This window comes from Oryza brachyantha, chromosome 6, assembly GCF_000231095.2.
Source record: "Oryza brachyantha chromosome 6, ObraRS2, whole genome shotgun sequence".
NCBI lineage: Eukaryota > Viridiplantae > Streptophyta > Magnoliopsida > Poales > Poaceae > Oryza > Oryza brachyantha.
In genome coordinates, this window is record NC_023168.2 from 18,364,044 (window position 1) to 18,387,127 (window position 23,084).

The following is a 23,084-nucleotide window of genomic DNA, read 5'->3' on the forward strand; positions in this document are numbered from 1 at the left end:
TCATGGACTAATTAGACTCAAAAATTCGTCTCAATATTTCTTTCATAACTGTATAATTAATTTTTTAGTTCACCTATATTTAGTCTAAAAATTTAATATGATATTTTTGGAAAAAAAAATTAAAAACTAAACAAGGGACTGGTCAATTGAATTGACAATGGGACAAGGTCAAAGTGGTCAGTGGTCGATTTGGTTGCGCTTTTCTAGAATCTGTAAGCTCTGGATCGGGTCTGTCTTAAAAAATTCGAGTCATTTATTAGCGGCTAAAATACAAGAAAAAAACATTATGACTTTAGCCCAATTCCACGGTTCGCCACAAAGTCCAAGATATGTCACCGATTTTTATTTAACTTCTATAGTGATATCATCGTCTAGTTAGCATCGGTAATTATTGTTACAGTTACTGAAATACCACTAAATCAAAACTTCCAAAATTTGGAGAAAAATCCGATACGTCAAATTCTAAGTTTATGGCCGATGTTTTACGATTACAATATGAAATTTTAGAATATTTGGATACATTTTGAAAGTTTTTGTCCTCAAGGTATTTGTCATTAAAAAAAATTAAACAGTACTCATGAAAGATACTTAGACGGCTATGGTAAATCATAAAAGTTAAACAAGAATCGATTATATGTTATAAAACTAAACAAGTCGGTAGTAAAATGTGGAACGGGAACAAATCTAATAATATGTAATATATTCTCTCTAAACTATACTGTTCCATGATTAGTAACAACTTGTACTTTTATTTGTACTAGTCCAGTCTTTTTTTCCTACTAACCACTCAGATCTTACCTACAGCCAAGATGACCAATAATCCTGTACCACTTGTGGCTCAATTAAACTGCAGTAGTACGGCTCGGGACGAAGACGTTCGGAAATTAAAATGCTTTAAGTTGTTTTTATTAATATAGTTTTTCTTAGAAACAAAATTGGAACGGAAAAGATGAAAATACAATAGGAGAAGGGAAATTATCAGAAACAAAATTACCTAAATAGATCATTAGAAATAACGTATCAGAAGTACAAAAGTCACATATATAGATTAACATAATATATAACTATTATTAAGATGCAAATTAAATGAGCAAGCAACTATCTTGAATATACACATAAGGGTTATGGTTAAGTATTTTATTCTTGTCGTTGTCGGTATTATACAGTAATTAAAAAAATCAATATGAAAACAGTAAAAAATCCTCTATCATTTCTGTACAATGTATAATCGGAATATAATTAATAATCGTTGTAAAATAGAAACAATGACTGGTAGCTTAAGTTGGAAATTTGTGTATCTCATTTTAACTCCGGAGTATGGTATTACTTTTCAACACTAATAGCTAGACTCAGGGGATCTTAAGCCAGGAAAAATGCAAACCAAGCCTAGGACTAAGGCCATTCTTATAACTTTCTTTAGTCACTGTCACATCGAATGTTTGGACATTAATTCGAAGGATTAAATATAGATTATTAATAAAACTCACCCATATTCTGGGCTATTTCGCGAGACGAATCTATTGAGTCTAATTATGCTGGGCTATTTCGCTAGACGAATCTATTGAGTCTAATTAGTCTATGATTAGCGAATATGATGCTACAATAAATATTTGCTAATCGTGACTTAATTAGGCTTAAAAATTTATCTAATGAAATAGCATTTATTTATGCAATTAGTTTTATTATCCGTCTATATTTAATACTTCTAATTAATAATAAACATTATTAATGATAAACATTCGATGTGACGTCGGACTATAAAAAATCCTGAATCCAAACGGCCACTGACATAAACACCAACGCCCTGCTGCCACCCTAACGCATCAAATCTGAAACTCCTGTTTCGATAGAATTGGCCGTATAATATTTACTATTTTAGAATAAGATTCAGTTAAACGTCTAAAAGTTTGTTATACATTTTTTGTTAGAATAAATTTATAAAATCAAATTAGTTTACTACATTATAATAATATATTTCGATATATATATATTGCATTTAAGAAATAATTAATGGTTAAAATTTTAAAAGATTTATAAAATCATGTCCTAAACATAAATATTCTTGATCGGATGGAATACTTATTTGATTTGGCCGTATATTGGAAGCAGTTGAATAATTCGTACAAAAAGTACATGTTCTAGAAAAACGTGTAGCTCGCACTCCTGAGTCAAGTGCAGCACGATTACTGGAGTAAATTAAATCAGCTTGTTTAGGACCACCAGCTATAACACATATATCTGCAGGATGAAACGAAATTAAATTAAATTAAACCGAAGGTCAGCCAAAGAAAGCTATGGCGCCGTGGAAGCAAGAAGAAACGGAGAAAATGACGATCGATATATGGAGAAGAAGAACACACTCCCGGCCAGGCCATGTCTTGACCAAGCAAGCTTAGCACGCAGCAGGCGGCGGCTACCTTAATTAATTAGCTCTCTTGATTTCCTCTTCGCAAAATTTAATCGAAGCTGCTGGTCGCTCGCGTTGGACTGTCGTTTTCAACGTGGAATTCGTCGTGGGCGAGTATTATATATGTATCGCCCGGACTATCAAAATCACGAAATCCAGCTAGGACTCGGATCATCAATCAATAAGCGCACTGACGGATATCTTTTCGCTTTTGTTCATATTTATAAGCCAAAATTTAAATTTCTGATTTTAATTTTAAAGTTGATTTTAAAAATTTTTTCGCTGAAAAGTTTTGGTTTTTAGGTCACTAACCGTACATATATAAAATTTGTATTTATAAATTACTCTTTGTTTGTAAATATATCTTTTGGGTTTTTTAATGAAAAAGTCAGCCAGTCACACCCTGAATTTATGATGTATGATCCAGTCATGCCACACGATAAGTGGCTATTTCACCCTCGTCGACGACGTGATCAGCAGAAAAATCTAACAACTTATGTTTAAAAAGTAACTACTTCTCTCTTTCCTCTTCCACTGGTTTGGTTTCTTCTTTGTTACCTTTTTTTTTTTTGGATTTTTCCTATCACTAACAAGTCGTTATTCTAAGCAATTACATATGTATCACATCAGTAGCAGGCAGGAAGACATTACAAAGGAGGCTCCACATCAGTGATCATAATTAAGTATATGACAATAGGCTTTTCTGTTACATATGAAATTTTTGACTCAATCGATCTATCTGTTCTCTCTACACATAAACTTGTTTTGTGCTGATTTGGCTTTCTGGGATACAATTAGTACTACCACTGTCACAAACTAAGTATATTTTTATATTTAAATTTTGTCTCAAAACAATTTACAATCCTATGGTACTAACTGTCCCATCAACCATTTGACACTTAGTTTTTTTTCCAATGTTACCCTTCACTGTCATCCCAATCTCAAGCGTCATTCATTTAACAGGAGGCAATTATGTCACTCTTGATTTACCATCTCACTTCAATAACTACGGTGGTTATTATGAGATAAAGGTAACCGTATGAGACAAAGGTAGTACTATTCATTAACAGTTAGGATAAAATTATGTAAGAATATATATAGCTATATGTATACAATCCGCGTGTACAATTTATTTATCTAGCTCCCCATTAATTAGTTAACTAATACTTCGAAGGGACCATACATGTTCACAATAAAACCAAACACTATTTATATTATTAGCCCATTTCATACACACGAGATACTATATAGCAGCTGTCCATTTTGTCTTGAATAATATACCCTCTCTGTTTCAACTTATACATATTTTAGTTTTCCATATATATATATTCAGGTTAATTAGTATCCATATAAATATAGAAAAATAAAACATCTTATAACCTAAAAAAAGTAATATTAATTTAACAAAATTAAGACACTATGACAGCTGTCCAATTTTTTTTTGTCTCGAATAATATCATTCCGCAAAATTATTAATTAAGACTCTGCGTAGCACTGTCCAATTTTCTTCTCGAACAATAATATCATGCAGCAAGTCCTTTTATTTTATACCGTACGCATAGCTTCAGTGTCACCGGCGACCATCATGGTAGCTAGCCAGCCTGCAGGCGATGACCAGTGAAATTATTGCATAGAGGGTAGCATTATTTTGTCCGTCCATTGCGGAAAAAATGGCCGGCTAGCAGAGGCGCGCGTTCACACCGCCGGCGACGACCTGCCTCTCCGTCGCGTCGCTGTCCCCGTACTCTTTTTTCTACGGCGATCGAATTCACGATAGATGTACTCACGTACTTTTCCCACGACGGCCGGCGGCGACGACGTACGCCTCCGTCGTCGTCGTCGAGATCTCCGGCGGTCACTACTGCTGATGATCTGCCGTTCGTCGCCGTCGTCGTCTTCTCTCCAGCTGCCCTCGCTCGTGTGCACCCATGCTTCTTCTGTTGTTCAGTAGCTCGAGCGTTGACACGTTATTTTTTATCGATCGATTAATCAAAGTCGTCGTCGACGACGACGAGTGTACTCCGTTCGTTTTTACGTGCTCTTAACTTTTGGGTCTATTTATTTTATTTAAAAAGTTTATATGATTATTAATTATCTTGTTATAATTTAATTTAACTTTAAGTATTACTTATTATTTTGCATGTCTGTATAAAATTTTTAAATAAAACGAATGGTTAGACTTAAATATAAATTTCAGTGACTTCAAATTTTTTTAAAAAAACAAAGGGCGGCTTATGTGCACACTGTTTTGACGAGGTATTTCTATCTGTTTATACGAACGTAGACACGCGGAGAAAAGTCCGTTTGGATATCATGGTCCCTTGTAGTTCGTATGGCGTACGTGTACGTATGTGCGTTTTCTGTTTTTCCTCGGTGGACTAGCCTCTGACGACTTTGACCCTCGATCGATAGGTCAAACTAATGCCAGATCACTTTTGATTAGCAATAGTAATTAATTAGTTAATGAAATTGTTTCACGTGATTATACTCGATTGTATATAATACCCGTCGTTTCGATAATGCAAGCATTACATATACGGCCTCGATGTTTGGTTGCGTGCATCGAGCGTGGCACGCATCCGCACATGCAGGCGAGGGTTGTTTGGTTGCCGTGCACCGATGTCGCGTCCTGGTTCTGCTCATGCAAATAGACCCTCAGAGCCACGCTCCTGAGCTCGTGCAGGCGCGGGGACGAGCGGGTGCAACGGCGGGACGCGCTGGTGCAGCAGGCGCTAGGGGGTCGCGCATCCCGTCCCCTCCCTCCCCACCATTTGCTCCCTGATTTATCGTTCCCCACCTCGTCGTCCAACGGAATCCCCTCGCCGGTGAATGCGTGCAGCCCTATCCCCCACTTCTTCGGCAACTGCAGCAGGCAGCACAACCTCTCGACCACTGGATCCGCCACCGCCGAAGCTGCTCGACGCCGCGTCGGATCCGCCGTCACCGGTCGACGCCGCCCCGTCGTGGACACCACGGCCGCGCCGCTCATCACCGGCCTAGACCGCGTCCTCCATTTTATAGCTTGTGCCGTTGTGCATCCTGTACTACTCTGCCATGTCCAAAGACAGCAGCTCGCGGTATGCAGGCGGAGGATGTCAAGAACATGGCAGCCGGTCGGGATGAACAGGTCGACGACGCTGCCGCAGACGGCACCGCCGGCCGGTGGCCGTTCGCGGCGGCGGCGGTGGCGGAGATATCGGCAAGCAGCAGCGGCGACCAGTTGCTGGAGGCAACTACTACTGCTACTCTGCTAGCCATCCTGTGAAAATTAATGATGGAGTTAGTATAGAGTTAGTATAGCAATAATTTACACCAAAACAGTTGTGTATACTTATATGCTCCCTCCGTCCTAAAATAAATTAATTTTTATTTTATCTATAATTTTTGACTTTTCATTTTATTTAATTTTTTTAATTGATATTTTTTATTAGATGATAAATCATGAATAATATTTTACGTGTAACTATTTTTTTAATTTTCTAAAAATTTTCAAATAAGACGGATGGTCAAATGTTAAACACGGAAATCGTTGATTGGTTTTTTTGACAGAGCGAGTAATGGTTTTGTTATCTGACATGTCAGTGTGCATATATTTTTTTATCTCGGAAATATTTAAGTAATTTTCATGTAAGTTACACCAAATTCTCCAACCTACTACAGATCTCTGTTTTTTCTTTTATCCTTTTGTATGGTTATATATATATATATATATATGAGAGTTGGCATCTCAACCAAAAAATATATATATCCCATATATTTGATAGATGCAACTAACCAAACATAATCTCTGTTCAACCGTATTTCTTATCCAATCGACCAAACATATTCTCATGTTGTCCAGGCCAGAACGATGCAAACATCCAAACAAGTGCAAACAAGTACGGCTGCATCTTTGTAGCTACTCATCCTATATGAGAGAGATGAGCCAGGCTTGGATGATGCGAGCAACCAAACACACCCATATCTTCTCATTGCTGTGTACGTGTAGCATGTGTACGATCAAATTAAACGAACAGCAAGAACTAATTGCTGCAGGTGTAATGCATACTACCTCTGTCACATAATAAATTTATTTTTCGTTTTTCTATATCCAATGTTTGATCATTCGTTTTATTTGAAAAATTTGTAAAAAGCTTTAAAAAATTAGTCGCACGTAAAGTTCTATTCATATTTTATCATATAATAAGAATAAAAATATTAATCGTAAAAAAATTCAAATAAGACGAAGAATCAAAATATTATAAAAAACTGAAAAACGATCTTATTTTCAGAGGAGTTAGTAGTACTTCCAAACATATCAAATCACTAGTAGAGCAGCTACAGCTACCAAACATAAGTACTTGAAGATTCTTTTTTCATCTCTCACGAGTAGCTAACGATCTCATCTCTCCAATCGAGCACGTGGAATCTGTGCTTCACATGTATGATACTGTACTCTAATCCGGTGCCGTTTATCACGTTTTCTACTAACTGAGCATAGATATAGGAGAAATTAAGGAATGGGGTTACGAATGATTGTGATTATTTGAAACAAGTTAGGATGTAAGCGGAGAAGAAGTTATATTTTGATATAATTTTGAATCCTACAATTCAATGTATTTTAAGATCGATGGAGGAACTACTCACCCTATCTTATAATTAATTTAATAGTGAGAGAAAAGACCAAAATATTTATTATTAATAGAAAATAAGTCCTTATTGGAGTAGATAAAAGATATTCCATCCGTTTAAAATGTAACCATTTTTAGTGCAAGATACGAATGGTTAAGAAAATAGGTATTAATAGGAGAGATGATCTGATTAGTTGAGAATGATCACGATTTTCTGAAATGACGATGTGGGTAGACAAGTAGTTTCATTTTAGGACACATGGTGAGTGGTAGAAATAGTTTTGTTTTAGGATGTATGGAGTATTAAATAGATAAAACATATCAATTTATAGAGTACCAATGTTAAATAATGTTGCATAAGTCCTTGAATAAGGTTGTGTTCGTTCATCCAGATTTTTGTCAGTTTTTTTATCGTTTTTACTAAATGATATGTTTTTTCATAAAGTTTTATATAGAATTTATCATCTGATATTTTTAAAATAGATTTTGACCTTGTAATAGTTATTTGCATTATTTTTACCATTAAATAACTATTGTAATAATGGAAAATGATTCATCTTCGTCTACCAAAAACACAAGCTAAGTACATTTCTAACACTTAAAGCATAAGGCCATATACATATGTGTTTATTAGCTGATTCTCTTAATCGTTATGTAAAAAAATTTGGTGATATGAAGAAAAGAGAGGTAAGTAGAGAGAAAAATCGTTGTTATGCATAACAACAGCTTAAGATCGACTCTTGACATTTTATTAAAGAAAATTTTGTTGTATGAAGGTGGATAAATAAGAAAGTAGTGTAAAAATAATATTTTATTGTATTAATAAAAAACATACATGACTTTCCTTTACACACGTACTGTTATAAAGTAGGTTATTGTTTGTGACGTGGATAAGACTATCCTAGTGAACTTTATCTTTGATCATGCCCTAAATTAGTAGGAGAAGAAACTGACCCAGATGTCCCTTAGTGACAAGTGGTTGGGAGTGGAAGAATAATTGGCAGGAGGATGGAAAGAAATTTGAATCATAGGGTAGGTGCAGTTATTTATAGGAAAATAAATTAAATGACCAAAAATACACTAATATGGAAACGGAGTAGCAATAGCCTGGAAATGAACTTATTTGAACTTAAATTTTAAGCTATAGAAATCAACTTATTCTAAGAGTATTTGATTAATTAGCATGCTACTAAATTTGCTCAAAACGAATGAGTACCTTAATAATTGTGTAAACCACCACCGACAGATCGAGAAACCGAGTTCGGCACATAATCTTAAAGACCTAAGTGGTGCAACAGTTCATTTAAATAATTCTAGTATAAACTAGTTGCTGCATCACGCAGAAAAATAATTGACCAGCGAAATTAGTTAGGTCAAACGATGATAAATTTTCTCAAACCTGACTAATTTGACGCTCTGCACCGTACCATACGCTGCGTTGCTACCTGCACGGTTGATATTATATCGATCAATTACATATTCACAACCTAGAGAAGTAGTATGGAGTATTGACTTCGTCGGTTGTTGCATCGTTTTTGTTCATGGTCGTAAACTAAAATTTAATTTTTAACTTTAAATTTTTTTATTATGCTTTATTTTTAGTCTCTATTTTTCAATCGCTAAAAAATATATATAAAAATTTTATTTACATATTATTCTTTATTCTTTGTTTGCAAATATTCCGTGACTTTATTGCGCAGCCATGTCAAACGTTCCCCATGCAGACACTGAATTTCTAGTGCATAGCGATCGAAGTTTTAAACTGTGTTCTTGCGGCAAAGCGGCAGTGTTAACGTTTCCCATATTCTCACTTTGTGTTCAAGTTTCAACGTTGGATTGGCCGTCGATCTCTCGCAGAAGGGTCAACGCTATGGCCCACGTGCGCGACGAACTATCTGGAAGTCAACGCATGCAGCCAGCGCGGGTCAGGGTCAACCGACGACCAAGCAAGAAGCGCGCGGGAGTGACTTTTCGGTGTCAAAGTCAAAAGCTACCGTCGCCATCGACAGATTCGAAACCAGTTCATGAGTAGAGTAGGCCATTCAATTCCTGAGTTCAGGTCGGCCGTACGCTGACACCTCCCTCCTCTTCTTCCTTCGCATTCGCGGCATAAAATTGACATTTGACTAGTGAATATCATAAGTTTAAATTTACACAGAAACGAATTTATAATTAGGTTATTCGAGTGCGTCGGATATGCGGAACGAGTAAAAACAATACCATTATCTAAAATTTATATTTATATGTTAAATTTTGAATTTTCACCATTAAATTTGAATTTAATTTTAAAGTTTTTTTTATATTTTGATGACTAAGCGCATATATAAAAGTTTTATTTATAAATTACATTTTTGTTGGTAATATGTTGTTTTTTTTTTCATGCTTAGCAGTACAATTTTAGGTTTCAAAATTACCAATTGGCAGGATGTGTTGTTTGCCCCTTTTCCCAACTTATTACAAATAGTTACCAATACGATTTTAGAGAATATTCCATAAAAAGTTGTTTTCAAAAGTTTCATCTCGATGCTTAACGATTATCATCACGTGAATGAATGCACGCACGTCGTCAAATCTCGTACAATGAGTCAATGACCGAGTGGTAGTGGCTGTCGTTGCTACCACTGTACAGTACAGTTGGGTTGGGCGCGTTCAAAATCACTAGCAGCAGTAAGATTGATCAGATGGGATCCCACTATACTTGCCAGAAGCGCAAGAAAGCTTGTCTCTGGTCATGGTGGTCGGCGGCGGCCGTCGCTGTCACGCGCGCACGCACGCACTGGCCGGCCGGGTTGCGGGTCAGACCCCGCGATTGTAATCCAGCCGCCGGCGCTCGCGCGCGTGCACTGGCGCCTCCGCTCCGACCGGTTCGGCGGCCGCCACTCGCCCATGCCGGCACACGCGTCGTCGAGCGCCGGCGGCGGCTCACCTGACGTCCCCCGTGACCTCATCTGCACTTTTTTTAATACTCCCTCGGCCCTAGATTATATGAGATATGATTATTTCCTTATAATTTTTATCATTCGTCTTATTTAAAAATTTAGTATAAATATAAAAATTATAAATAATAATTAAACTACTCTTAATTATAAACAAAATAATAATATTTTCAAAATTTTTTAATAAAACGAGTGGTCAAACATTAAAAAAATCAAATCGTATATAATATGGAACGGAGGGAGTGTATTTTTTATCTCATGTACGTCGGATTTCACATGCATAAAAACGAAGCAACAAATTCTATGTATTAATTACGCTGAAAGGCGACGAAAATACTTTCGATCTAGTTTTTTGGTCTGTTTGGTTGCAAGGATGAGATGTGATGAAACAGAACCATCCATCATCCATCCTAGATAGTATTTGGTTTATGGACTAGGTGGGTTGAGTTGAACTCAGTAGAAAATATTCTCTTAATATAATGGGTGGGATGGTTGTATCAAATTGGTGAGATGGGGTGGGACAGGACGAACACGCTGGTGCATAGCATCGCACGGAGGGAGGGGCGTAAGGGGGTGAGGGCATAGCACGCTGGGCATGCGTTGAAGGCTGAAGCTTTTGGCTGATTTTTTTTTCCGCTGTATGCTTGTGGCTGTGCATATATGTTTGTTATAGCGGTACGTATGAACATATATGCTTCTTTTTCCTATAATTAGGTTATATGCAATTCCATTTATTTGGTGTGGTTATAGGTAATAATGACCGTCGAGTCTATTATATTTTTAATTATAAAATATTTATATTTATATATTAAATTGATTTTAAATATAACTTGTATAAACAAGCACAAACATGCGTTAGGTATTCAAATATAATCTTACTATTTCATATGTTGTATTTGAAAGATGAGATGTAACTCCACCAACTTATTATTATGAAAGGTAATCATATCTGGTCATCCTACCCAGGGTTTCATTTACCGCGTAAACCGCCAAAACTGTAGCACTACGCTCCCCCTGATCCTGCACGGTAACCGCAAAAACCGTGATGAATTTGAATCCAAAAAATTTGAATTTAAACTCGCGTGGTTTTCGCGGCTTACCACGTGGTTTTGCACGGGTAAGCACTTGCTGAAACAATGCATAAAAACCACGGTAACCGTGGTTTCCCGCGCGGTTTTTTAGCCAAAACCGCGGTTACCGCGAGAAAACCGCGGTTACCGCGAGGAGACCGCGGGTGTGATGTCAAATAAAAAAAAACTTTAAAAAATCTAAAAAAATACATAAAAATAGGAAAATATTTTGTGACTATATTTATGACATAGGAAAAATATGACATGTTATAGGGAAAACAAGAAAATTTTCACATGACCTTTTCTAAATTTTTGATATTGCAACACACAGACATACACCGTCATATCACCCTTCATCAAATAATTCACAATAATAACAAGTAACAACAACTTTATTTTGATTGCTACGTCACAACTATACCCACTACCCATTATTACGAATAAAACTATTATGTATGTACTAACATGCACGTGTAATTTTTCTCCATACACATTTTTCATATATCAATCGTATTTGTATTTCAACATTATGTACCGTAGTATCTAGTGTAAATTAATAATGACTCAACACAAAATATTCTTAACCATCTTCCTATAAAATATTACTTGCAATTGGCTATTTTTTAATTTTGTTTCTCGAAATTCTCGTTTATCATTTTTAATTACATCAAAAATATACTTTTTCATGATTTTCTTTGACAAAACTACACTATATATCAACCTATATAACATATATTTTTCCATTAAATTTCCTCAAAATTTTTAAATTTTCCTCAAATTTAAACTCGGTTACCGCGGCTAACAGAAGCTGTGCCCCCGCGGACCACGCGGTTACTGTGGTTACCGCCGCGGTAACCGTGGGACCGTGAATTCTGATCCTACCTCCATCCTTGAACCAAACAAGAGATAAGTTCATTCCATCTCATCTCATCCTTCCAACCAAACAAAAAAACAGGGTTCGATCCATCCCACCAACCAAACAGAAAAATGAAACCAATCCATTCTAAAAACCAGGGATGGAACCAACTCATCCTACCTAGCCTTAGGCGTGGGTGTTCGGTTTTCGGTTTGGTCTCGGTCTCGGTCTTCGGTCTCCAAAGAAAATTTGGTCTTTCAGAACTCGGGCCCGATCGGTCTTGAAAAAAATGCAAGACCGAGAAATTTAATCTCGGTCTTGTTCGGTCTTGGTCTCGGTCCTGACCGAAGTGCCCGAAATTTCAGTGAAGTTTAAAAATCACGGGAAATTTCAGTGCATAGTTTCATATTCCACGACACAATTCATAGTTAAGCAATTCACAGAAGTAAGAACAGAGTCTCAAGTCACAAATACCAAAATACAATCACAAATTCAACCATAGTTTAACCAAGGATAAGGAGACAATACACTAAAACAAGATAAATTCGGTGTGTTCGGGTATTTCGGGTACCCGAGCCCTATACCCGAAGACCGGACCGAATTTATCGGTCTTCCACCTCCACCCAAGACCAGGACCGAATTTCTCAGTCTCGGTCTTTTCGGTCTTGGTTTCGGTCTTTTCGGTTCGGTTTCTCGGTCTCGATCTTTTTTTGCCCAGACCTACCTAGTCCACGAACCAAACACGCCCTTTATTGCTACGCTTTGCATGCATATATGGGATTAAATGCGTGAGTAATTTACATATTTATTAGGTACATTGACATGCGTCTTCTGTCATTGGATAAAACAGACGACAATGGATTGCAAGAGGGTTGCTTGTAAAAAGTCGCTTATTCGTCGGACAGCCTTTGGTTCGTTGGAAAATCTATTTTAGACCTCAAAAAAATTTATTGCACAAATAGATCTTTTTGACCGCGTCAGCATCATTGGCGTTAACGTCATCCTCTAAATGATAATGTTGTATTCATGTGGCGGGAGAACGGTACACAACTACGACGTCAATGACATTACCGCGGTTAAAAAGATGCATTTATACACTAATTTTTTTAAAGGTCTATTTGTAAAATAAGTTTTTCAAAAGGACCAAAAAGTCAAAATTGCAGCCCTAATCACCGTTTCACACGTTGGATTTCAACCGTAGCTATTGGATATTTTATTATTTTTGTCCTCTGGCCAAGTGTCGGGAGCGTAGATTTGTAATTGTGTCATACAAAAATCTATTTTTGAAATATTTTAATGAAAAAAATACATAAATGAAAAAAAATCCCTCGATCTCTCTCGCTGGGATCCTCGATAAATTGGGCCGTCTCGTACAAAGGCCCAAAATAAGTCCATCACAGCTCAAAAGCCCATGAGTTGTCGTGAGCCCAAGTAACAAGAAGGCCCATACGTGCGACGAGTATGAAGGAGTGGGAAGCAATTTGGGCTTTTAGTGGGCCCATTAAAAGCCCATAGAGACGAGACGAGTCGACGCGTTCCTCTCCTCCTCCATCCGCTTCTCCCCCTCCCCCCTCCGTCGTCCTGCTGCTCCGACCACCGCGCCACGGATCCGAGCCCTAAACCCTAGAGCTAATCCGATCCCAGCGCCCGCGCGGCGGGGAAGGACGCGATGGAGGACGAGGAGATGGAGAAGAAGGTGCAGCAGTACCTGCAGCGGAAGGGGTTCCGCCTAACCGAGCTCGCGCTGCAGGAGGAGCGGAACCGCGTCTCCACCTCCTCCGTCTCCGACGTCGAGCTCGCCAGGTACCCACTCGCCACCACCCCAGAGTACCCCTACCTGCTTCTGCTGCTGCTGCTGCTGCAGTAGCGACTCTGGGCTCGGAGCCTCGGACGGGGGAAACCCAGTAGTGGATTCGGTGCAATTTCTCGAACCTGCGTTCGGGCAACGAAGTGCCAAAGGCCCTGAATTGGGTTGCAAGTGCGTGTTTTCCCACATGGGAATAGTTTAAATCATTCTGGAGAGCTGATAGTAGCTTGATTGGGGAATGGTTTTGTGGTCGAAGGCATCATTTTTGAATGATAGAAATCTCTAGTGGTAATTTCCATAGTGATAAGTAGTTTTGTGCAGAACTGCATTTCAGGGCGGAAGGAAGCTTATGTTTGGTGTTGAACTGCTCTTGTATCTAGATTGTAGTAATCAATCCTGCAAAGTGATAAAAGTGATTTTTAGGTTAGTAGTAATTAAAAGTATTTTTTTTTCATATATTTGAGAAAACTTCAATATTATGGAAGTATGTTGATAGATTTATCCATACCATTCTCATATATTGGAAAAAATACATACATTAGGCAATATCTTTGTTCAGATGTAATGTGGTTTGACTTTATGGATTCAATGACGTTGCCTTTTAGATTGGAGGGACTAATTCATCATCTTGTTTTTTTTTTGTCAGCCTCCAATGTTTGCAGCTTCTGATATTTCGCACTGATTCTGATTGCACTTTACTTCTCTTATAATCGTGCCCACTAATGTCTTTTGGTTGTGTTATATTTTGCAATGACAGGTCAGAAAATGATCCAGCAAGATACTATGATGGCTATAGTAAACTAAGAACATGGGCGTACAGTTCTCTTGATCTCTACAAGGTGTGCTACATATACATAGATTGTACCTCACTGTGAACTTGCAGTACATTTTATTGTGCTTCACAATCAAACATTGCTAACTGTTCTGAAGGCAGGAAATGCCCTTTTAAACTGTTTATTTGCTACGTAGTCTTTCTTTTATAAGTGATTTCATGCTAATCTGCAGATTTATTGCCATGTTTGCTCGCAAGATTCAGATGGAGCACTTTTAGGATGATATTTTCATAAACTAAGCCTCTAGGATTATACTGCTTGCATGCTAGCTTCTACAAAGTAAACCACTGTACTCCTCTTTGTGTTCTCCGCCATGCAATCACACTATGGGCCACTTCTACAAAGTAAACCACTGTTCCAATAAGCATTTTATGTACTTATTACATGAACACCGAATATACTTTAATATCAATAAATGTGTTAATATAAGTAAACCACTGTACTCCTCTTTGTGTTCTCCGCCATGCAATCACACTATGGGCCACTTCTACAAAGTAAACCACTGTTCCAATAAGCATTTTATGTACTTATTACATGAACACCGAATATACTTTAATATCAATAAATGTGTTAATATTAGATATCAGTTTATATAGGGATATGCAATTTTCTGTTCTTAACTTTAGTTATATACACTGTGTTTCTGAATTTTCATCTGTTTCTTTTGTAGCATGAACTACTCCGTGTCCTTTATCCAGTGTTTATCCATTGCTTCATGGATCTGGTGGCAGAGGGACATACGCAGGAAGGTATTGCTACTTAGCAGATATGATTAGATGAAACCTCTATTTGAAGTGAATTAGATAAAACCTCATTACCATGTTATGTTTTCTTTAAGTTTTTTTCTCTGGGAAATTTCTTTGTTTGTTGTAATACATATGGGCACTGCAGCTCGGTCCTTTTTCTGTACATTTCGTGAGGACCATGAACTAATGCATTCAAGGGATCTCCAGAAACTGGAAGGCATTCTTTCTCCTTCACATTTGGAGGTCAATAATTTCTCTTTTGCATTCAAACATTCTGATTGAAAATATCTTGATTTTTTTTGTTGTATTTTCTCATGATTCCATAAATTGCGCCTATCATTCTGCATGCTGTATTTTTCAGGAAATGGAACTAGCTCGATCTTTAAGGCAAAATAAATTCAGAATTAAGTTATGTGAGGTTGGACAACATCTATTATCCTTTATTTCTACTCTTTTACTTTACACTATGATTTGGAGATGACCCTTTTTATAATTTAATCAATATACGAGGACAAAATGTTTTGCCACCTTAATATTTGTTGTTGTGACAAAATTTTCAGGTGCTCCTTTATTCCCCCCATCCTTTTCAATTTATTGGCTTACTTATGTTACGACAGAGGAAAAAAATGGCAGCATTTAGTCTGTTGTTAACTTCTTATTGTTATTCATTGATCCTTATGGGCAGATAGTATCAAATAAAAATGTGATTACATCGATCTGTAACTGGAACAGTTAATGGTTTTTTTAGAAAGGACATAATATCTTTGTTAACTTTACAGGCTAGATGAAGTTTAATATTCTTCCTGAGTTAACGATTTCACATTTTTGTCTTACCAACAGCCTTTTTTTTGGGATTAAATTGCACTTTGGGCCACCTTTTATTACCAAAGTTTCACTTTGGACAACTCTTAAACCTATCCTTTTACTTTGGACTGGGTAAATTTATCGTTGTTGTGATTTGGATCACCCTAAACAACTTTCTTGCCATTTGTAATCTCCATCTCAGTAAATATATGGACTCCACATAAATGGGGCTTCACCGATGTACCAGAGCCGATGTGTTTAAGGTTGTTGATATGTACTGAAAAAAAATGTTTAGGGTGGTGCAAACCGCAAAAATGGTAAATTTACCTGATCCAAAGTGAAAAGATAGGCTTAAGGATTGTCCAGAACCTGGGAAATGAAATGTGACCAAAAGTGCAATTTACTCTTTTTTTAAACATCAGCTGATTTAGTTATTAAATTTGGTTGCAGTATTCATATGAATTACTTCTCCAGTATCTCCAGAAAACACAAGCTCTTGTGGTGCTTGGAATAATCAATGAACGCATAACTTTTGAAGGTAATATTCCTGAATCCATTGAGATTAATACCCTAACTTCTATCATGTGTTTGCTCATTTAAACTTCTCTGGTCGGCTGTGCCACTTATCTCTATACAATATTGGCAGTATCCGCTGGTCAGCCATCATTAATCTCTGATGACACGGATGTTGTTGCTCTAGTTGGAACCAGCAAGGATTTGGCAAAACAGATAAATCAGAAGGAGGTGCATTGGGGGGTATGTTTTGCATGAGTCTTCTTGTGCCCTATTACCTGCTGTATCCATGAGTTTATGATTTCGATCAAACAGATGAAAACAACCACAAAAATATTTGATATATTCCATCCATTTTTCATTTTTTTAACTATATTAACGCATTTTATTTCGTAAATTAAATTCTGGTATGCAGTTGCTTGAAGATTCAGTTGAAGAGCGTATGGAGAAAGCACTTTTAGAATCGGATAAAACTGAAGCAGAAAGCAAGGATGCGGATGCTGAAGACAAGGTAAGATACTATTTATGTACCGGAATTTTGTTACACTTTGCTACTTTTTGCTGTACTCTCATCCACTGAGAAGTCTCATCCATTTCGTTTAGTTTGTGCCAGACTATTAGCAGCTTGTGTTCTAATGATTCCTTTAGCAGTGCGTAGAAAATGTTTGTTGCTTAGTTCAACTCTGCATTCCAGTGTTTTAGCTTCATATTTACCTTCTTGTTTTTGCTGCAGAAAAAGTCCTCCGAAGGTGGGAAGCAGGGAGGTTCTGCTAAAAAGGTCAAAAAGGATAAGCTTGTAGGAGGAGCCACAGGGAAAACCAATAAATCCGAAACAAGCCTGGTTTCAGTGGCACCTCGTGTGAAACCAGAGCTTACACTTCCAGTGATGTACACTTTAATCCCTCCATACATTTCTTTGGGAAAGTCTAGTTTGGTCATCTGACTTTTATATCTAGCCTGGTCTGTGACCTAAGGTTTTCAAATAAAAATCCTCCTTCAACCTGTGGATTTTTCAGGACGCATAAGTTAATCCTAAAAGGATTTATCATTCCAACTTAGGACAATCGCAGTTTTATTGCTTTTTACCTTTTGTGTTTTCCGATCTATGGTACCATGATAATATTTCCCATTTTTGAGCCAGTCTATATTAACCATGTTTTGCTTGTGCCTACTATTTCACTTCTTTCCCATGTGAACGTCTAATCCAGCACTGCAATGCTCCAGACCATACCTTTTTTCAAAGCTGTCCCTTTTTTTCAATAGAACATGCTTCATCTAGTTTATTTTTCTTCTAAATATACCAGGAAAAGCCAACTCAAAAAGAACATAAGGTGAAATTTCATCCACCAGAGCTGATGACGAATACATGGACCTGACTCTTTGCCAGTTTGTTTTGCTGCAGTGCATTTTTAACACCTGAAAAGTACCTTTTGTAACACATGGACCAAAGTCACATTTTTGCTTTTCAAGCAATCAACAAAGACTTGGCCATCCAATTCTCTTAAGATTTTGATATGGATGCTTTTTTTAGGTGGCTCATCTGCCTACAATTTTATCTGTGCAGAAGTATCAACCTTGAGTTTTAAGAATCTGAGATATATTTGTTTTGAATATGGATTATATTGAATAATAATGCCATGGAGGAAATATATAAGGGTACAAGAGTGCATATAGCAAAAGGAGAACCTATATATGTAAAGGGCTTTATATTCCTAACAATATTTATTCCTTTATTTCAGTCCTGTTGAAGTTGAGCAGTCAATTCTTGAGGACTTGCGAAACCGTGCACAGTTGAATAGCCTTGCCTTGCCATCTGTTAGCTTCTACACATTCCTTAATACACATAATGGGTAAATATTTTTGTGGCTTAATATCTGAAAATGTCAATGTGCATCTGGTTGCCTGATCATTATCTTGTGGAAGACAGGCTAAATTGCTCGTCGATTTCGCATGATGGCTCTTTGGTTGTGGGTGGGTTCTCTGACTCGTCAGTCAAGGTTAGTTCTTTTTGGTATTTTGTTTCTTTATGTGATTGTCTGTACAGTCTTGTAACAGTAAAACTTCCTTGGTGTGCACCAGGTCTGGGATATGTCAAAGATTGGCCAACCACCCAAAACATGTTAGTCTTCACTACTTACTGTTATTGTTTAGTTCCAATTCGTGTTATGCTGAAATACTTCTGTTTATGTGCATCTGATCCAGTCATAATTGCCTTATGTTCTACAGAACTCCACAGTTATATTCATTTCATTCAGTTCATGTTGCAACTTGCAAGTACTGAGATAATTTTGCACTATTAGTTCGTGAAACTGTTAATGATTTAAAAATGTCTTTTAGACTACTGACATACTATAACTTGTAGTACTTTTCAATCATACTAGAGCAGTTATGACATCTCATGACTTTTGAGTCTTATCATGCCAGTCGTAAGTCCTAACATGAGAGTATTTATCGGTAGTATTTGTTGATGGAAGAAACTTTATTTTTCAGCTAGTCCATCAGGAGAGAATGGATCCCTGGGTGAGCGTATATCAGCATCAGATGATGGGAAAAGATCATATGCATTATTCCAAGGTCATTCTGGACCAGTTTATTCTGCTGCATTTAGCCCGTTTGGAGATTTTCTCTTGTCAGCATCCTCAGATTCAACAAGTAAACATCCTTACACTTGCCAATTTTCATAAATTGTTTCCCTGTTATTTTTTCAACTGAATATCATTTTCATATATATTACTTTAATTTCTTACAGTTCGACTATGGAGTACTAAGTTGAATGCCAATCTTGTTTGCTACAAAGGACACAACTACCCTGTTTGGGATGTCCAAGTATGTGGTTAACCTTTTTGTATGTCATGTGTGCAAGTGCAACATTTATGCGATACTTTTGCTTTCATGAGCTCTTTAAAGGCCTTGTGTTTGTATTGAAAAGGAAAAGCATTGTGTGTTGCATAAATTAAATGATCAACAGGATCGAGCTGATCGCTAGATCTCTGATTCATTTTCTACATTTACGACCCGTTTGTGTATTACTGGTGATGTTTTGAGAGCAACAATGTCTTTATGACTATTCTGAGCTTTCAGACCCAGATGCATAAAATAAGACCTTTTAAGGCTCCTTGCTGCTCTCAGTTTTGAAAATAAGAGAGTAAGTGGCAATGTATGTGTCTGGCTAAATTTTATTCAACCAATGTGGATTGCTTGCTATGCATAGGTGCTTATTTTTGTGCAAATGTGAGTTATTTTTTTGGGTGTTCCTAGCTAGTTGTTCATTTTCAATGCCCAGCATGATGGAGTACTTTTTATGTGATTATGCATTCTGTTAAAAAGCTTATGATCAAGTTCTCATATGCCAAGTTATCTAATTCTGTTCTTGTAAACTTTGTGCTAATACTTGTTGATACATCAGTGTTTTATTTTGGCAGTTCAGTCCAGTTGGTCATTATTTTGCTAGCGCTTCTCATGACAGGACTGCTCGAATTTGGTCAATGGATAAAGTCCAACCTTTACGAATAATGGCTGGACATCTTTCTGATGTTGATGTAAGTGTAGTTATGGTTCAGATCTTTTGCTTATATTGGAATACTTCATTGTTGATGTCCACGTATTCTTACTGAGCTTTATTTGCTACAAAATATTTTCTGACAGTGTGTGCAGTGGCATGTTAACTGTAACTACATTGCCACTGGCTCTAGTGACAAAACTGTACGATTATGGGATGTTCAAACTGGTGAATGTATACGGATGTTTATTGGTCATAGGAGTATGGTTTTATCATTGGCAATGTCTCCTGACGGGCGATACATGGCCTCTGGAGATGAAGATGGAACCATCATGATGTGGGATCTGTCTTCTGGTCGTTGTGTTTCACCACTAGTGGGACACAACTCTTGTGTGTGGTCACTTGCTTACAGGTAATCACCGTTTGTTGCTATGGTAGTAAATAATAGCTTACATATTGAATACACCAAAAGATGAAAAGAGTAAGGTTCATGGTAGCTATAAGCAGTTGGTTTATTTAAAGAGTAAACATTGTCAAAATTTTCATGTTGTTTTCAGTTTCTTTGTTGGTTATTGGTTAGTGCTCCATTACTCATGGTTGTAACAGTAGCTAGCGTTGCTATCCTGTATTCCAGTTAGACCTTTTGACAGTCACAGCTTTGTTTTTTCCTTGACAATTCGGTTTGATTTTTTTATTATTGGAAAAGCTAAGAATACCGATACAAACTCAAGAGTTGCATAGGCATGCCCATCTTGCAGTTATCAGCAAAGCACCTTCGTTTGGAGAGATTGAGAGAACAGTCGCAACCCACTCAATTGTTACCTTGTTGGTTTCAATTGATTTCTTATGAAATCTATTGTTTAAATCATACTGTAAAAGATCCTTTGTGTATTATGCCCTCCTTTCTATCGACACTACTTAAGAGTTGCAATGCGATGTCTTCCTTCTTTACTAGGAGGATTCTTTCCATATCTGTTTTATACACATTCAGTGTTTACAGATGTTCATTTTATCTCATTCTTATGGAGAAAAAAACGTCATTTGCCCCTTGAAGTTGACCATGTCTCTTATTTGCTTTCGCGAAACTACCTCCCCCTTATTTTCCCTTCCATTTCAACTTTTCTTCCTTATTTACCCATTGATGCATTGAAAGACCATTTTGCACTTTGTTAATAGATTGTGTTGTCATATGAAAAAGGAATTCCTAGTCATCTACGGAAACTAAAACTGTGTTCTATACACAAATTATGATGGATTTGATTATGGTACAATGGTTAATTATTATATTCTTCAAGACATTTCCAACGTTCCTTTTTATGTTGTTTCTCTTTTTACTGACAGCCTGTTGGAGGCAGTGATAATAGATAAATGCACAAATGATTTTTTTAGTACTAAATGACAAAATCAATAATATAACTACAGAGACAAGAAATTCCCACAATTTTGTTGATGAAATTGTCTGTTTCTTTGGACACTTATGTAATTATTAAAAAAAACATCATGATAGTAGGGTACCAGGGATATACGAGAATATATATTGTTATTAAAATAGTGCCTTAGTTTTCTCATGGATAAGAAAGAAATGTAATATGGGAGAGAATTTCACAGGGGTAAATAAAGGATACGGTCAACTTACAAGGACAAATAAAGAATTATCTCCTTACGGTTCCTTTCAGCAAGAAATCATGATATGCATGCTGTCCTGTGATGTCATGTAGAGCTGCGTTCTGTAGTAGTTTTAGGAACAGTATGATCTCTCTTGTTTAACTTATTCGGCCATTATTTTAGCTGTGAAGGGGCATTACTTGCATCTGGATCAGCTGATTGCACTGTGAAACTCTGGGATGTTGCCTCCAGCACAAAGGCCCTTAAGACAGATGATGCGTAAGTTGTTGGAAGTGCTCAAAAAGATGCTTATACATATAAATCATTGCCTTACTCTTGTTTGTAAATATGCTTTATACAGAAAGGTTGGCTCAACTAACCGGCTGAGGATGCTCAAAGCTCTCCCTACAAAATCAACTCCTGTTTATACTCTCCGGGTGAGAAATTTCTCGGTCCGTGTATTATGTTGCATAAGTTAAGGCTCTTACCGTAGGATTTTTAATTGAAACTGCTTTCTTTCTGTTGCAGTTTTCTCGGAGAAATCTTTTATTTGCGGCCGGTGCCCTCTCGCTTGGCTGATAAGCTTCTGTATGTTCTGTAGAATACAGCTAATTCACATTCTTCCAGTTTTATCTCAAATAGAGAGAAGTTAGTGTCTACTGCAGTGGCACCTATTGTTGAGTTTACATTTTACATTGGTGATCCCAGTGAACCTGCCCTTTGGGTTAACGAACTGTAGCACGCGTGTACTGCAATTATGTAACAATCGCCTTATTTAAATCATGTAATTCTTTTTTTTTTGTTCTGGCGGTGATAAATCAAAAGTGATGGATACTACTCGATGGAAGCATGATGAGATGTAAACAAGGTGACTAATTTTCGTCAGACATTAATCGAAAGCATACGGCGAGGGTATATGTGGTTACTATTTGTGTTACTGAATGTTATACTATTTGAGCTTGTGGCCTAGCTGGTTGTGATGTCACAAGGGTTGAGCAATCACTCAATGGGGTTGTCCTGTCCTAATCCCTCTTTACCCAAATGGACAGTGTAGTGCTAGGTTAATATAATATCTATTTTTTTCTAAAATATAGTTATTTCTGTGCATTTTCTAAGTTATATTTGGACTGTTAAGATATATTTTAAGAACCGTGAAAAATAATTATATTTTAGAAAGAATATAGTGATGTGGTAAATAGTGATATGAAATGGATGTAGTGCCTTCCCTTCCATGCATACATGACCCCCTTTCGCTGTAGTATTTGTCTATATTCCAGCCCATCTCATCAGGAGTTCATGTCACTGGTTAATGTATAACTACAAGAGGTGTCTTTTTTCCAAAAAAGTTAAAAGACATATTTATAAATAAAAAATAATTTATAAATAAAATCTTTATAT

The 23,084-nt window shown here is 36.9% G+C and overlaps 1 protein-coding gene across 1 annotated transcript; it reads left to right on the top strand.

Annotated features, from left to right (window-relative positions):
• The first annotated feature begins 13,440 nt into the window (after positions 1–13,440).
• Positions 13,441–22,611, top strand: LOC102714927 (transcription initiation factor TFIID subunit 5). The gene is made up of 19 exons (XM_006656242.3): positions 13,441–13,682; positions 14,444–14,525; positions 15,190–15,268; positions 15,411–15,508; positions 15,627–15,683; positions 16,520–16,607; positions 16,716–16,825; positions 16,998–17,093; positions 17,316–17,470; positions 18,322–18,432; positions 18,510–18,579; positions 18,662–18,701; positions 19,073–19,234; positions 19,332–19,408; positions 20,005–20,121; positions 20,228–20,493; positions 21,870–21,965; positions 22,048–22,123; positions 22,215–22,611. Exons 1-19 carry the CDS (start codon positions 13,549–13,551, stop codon positions 22,263–22,265), a joined length of 1,965 nt encoding a protein of 654 aa, XP_006656305.1. The 5' UTR covers positions 13,441–13,548; the 3' UTR covers positions 22,266–22,611.
• The last annotated feature ends 473 nt before the right edge of the window (positions 22,612–23,084 follow it).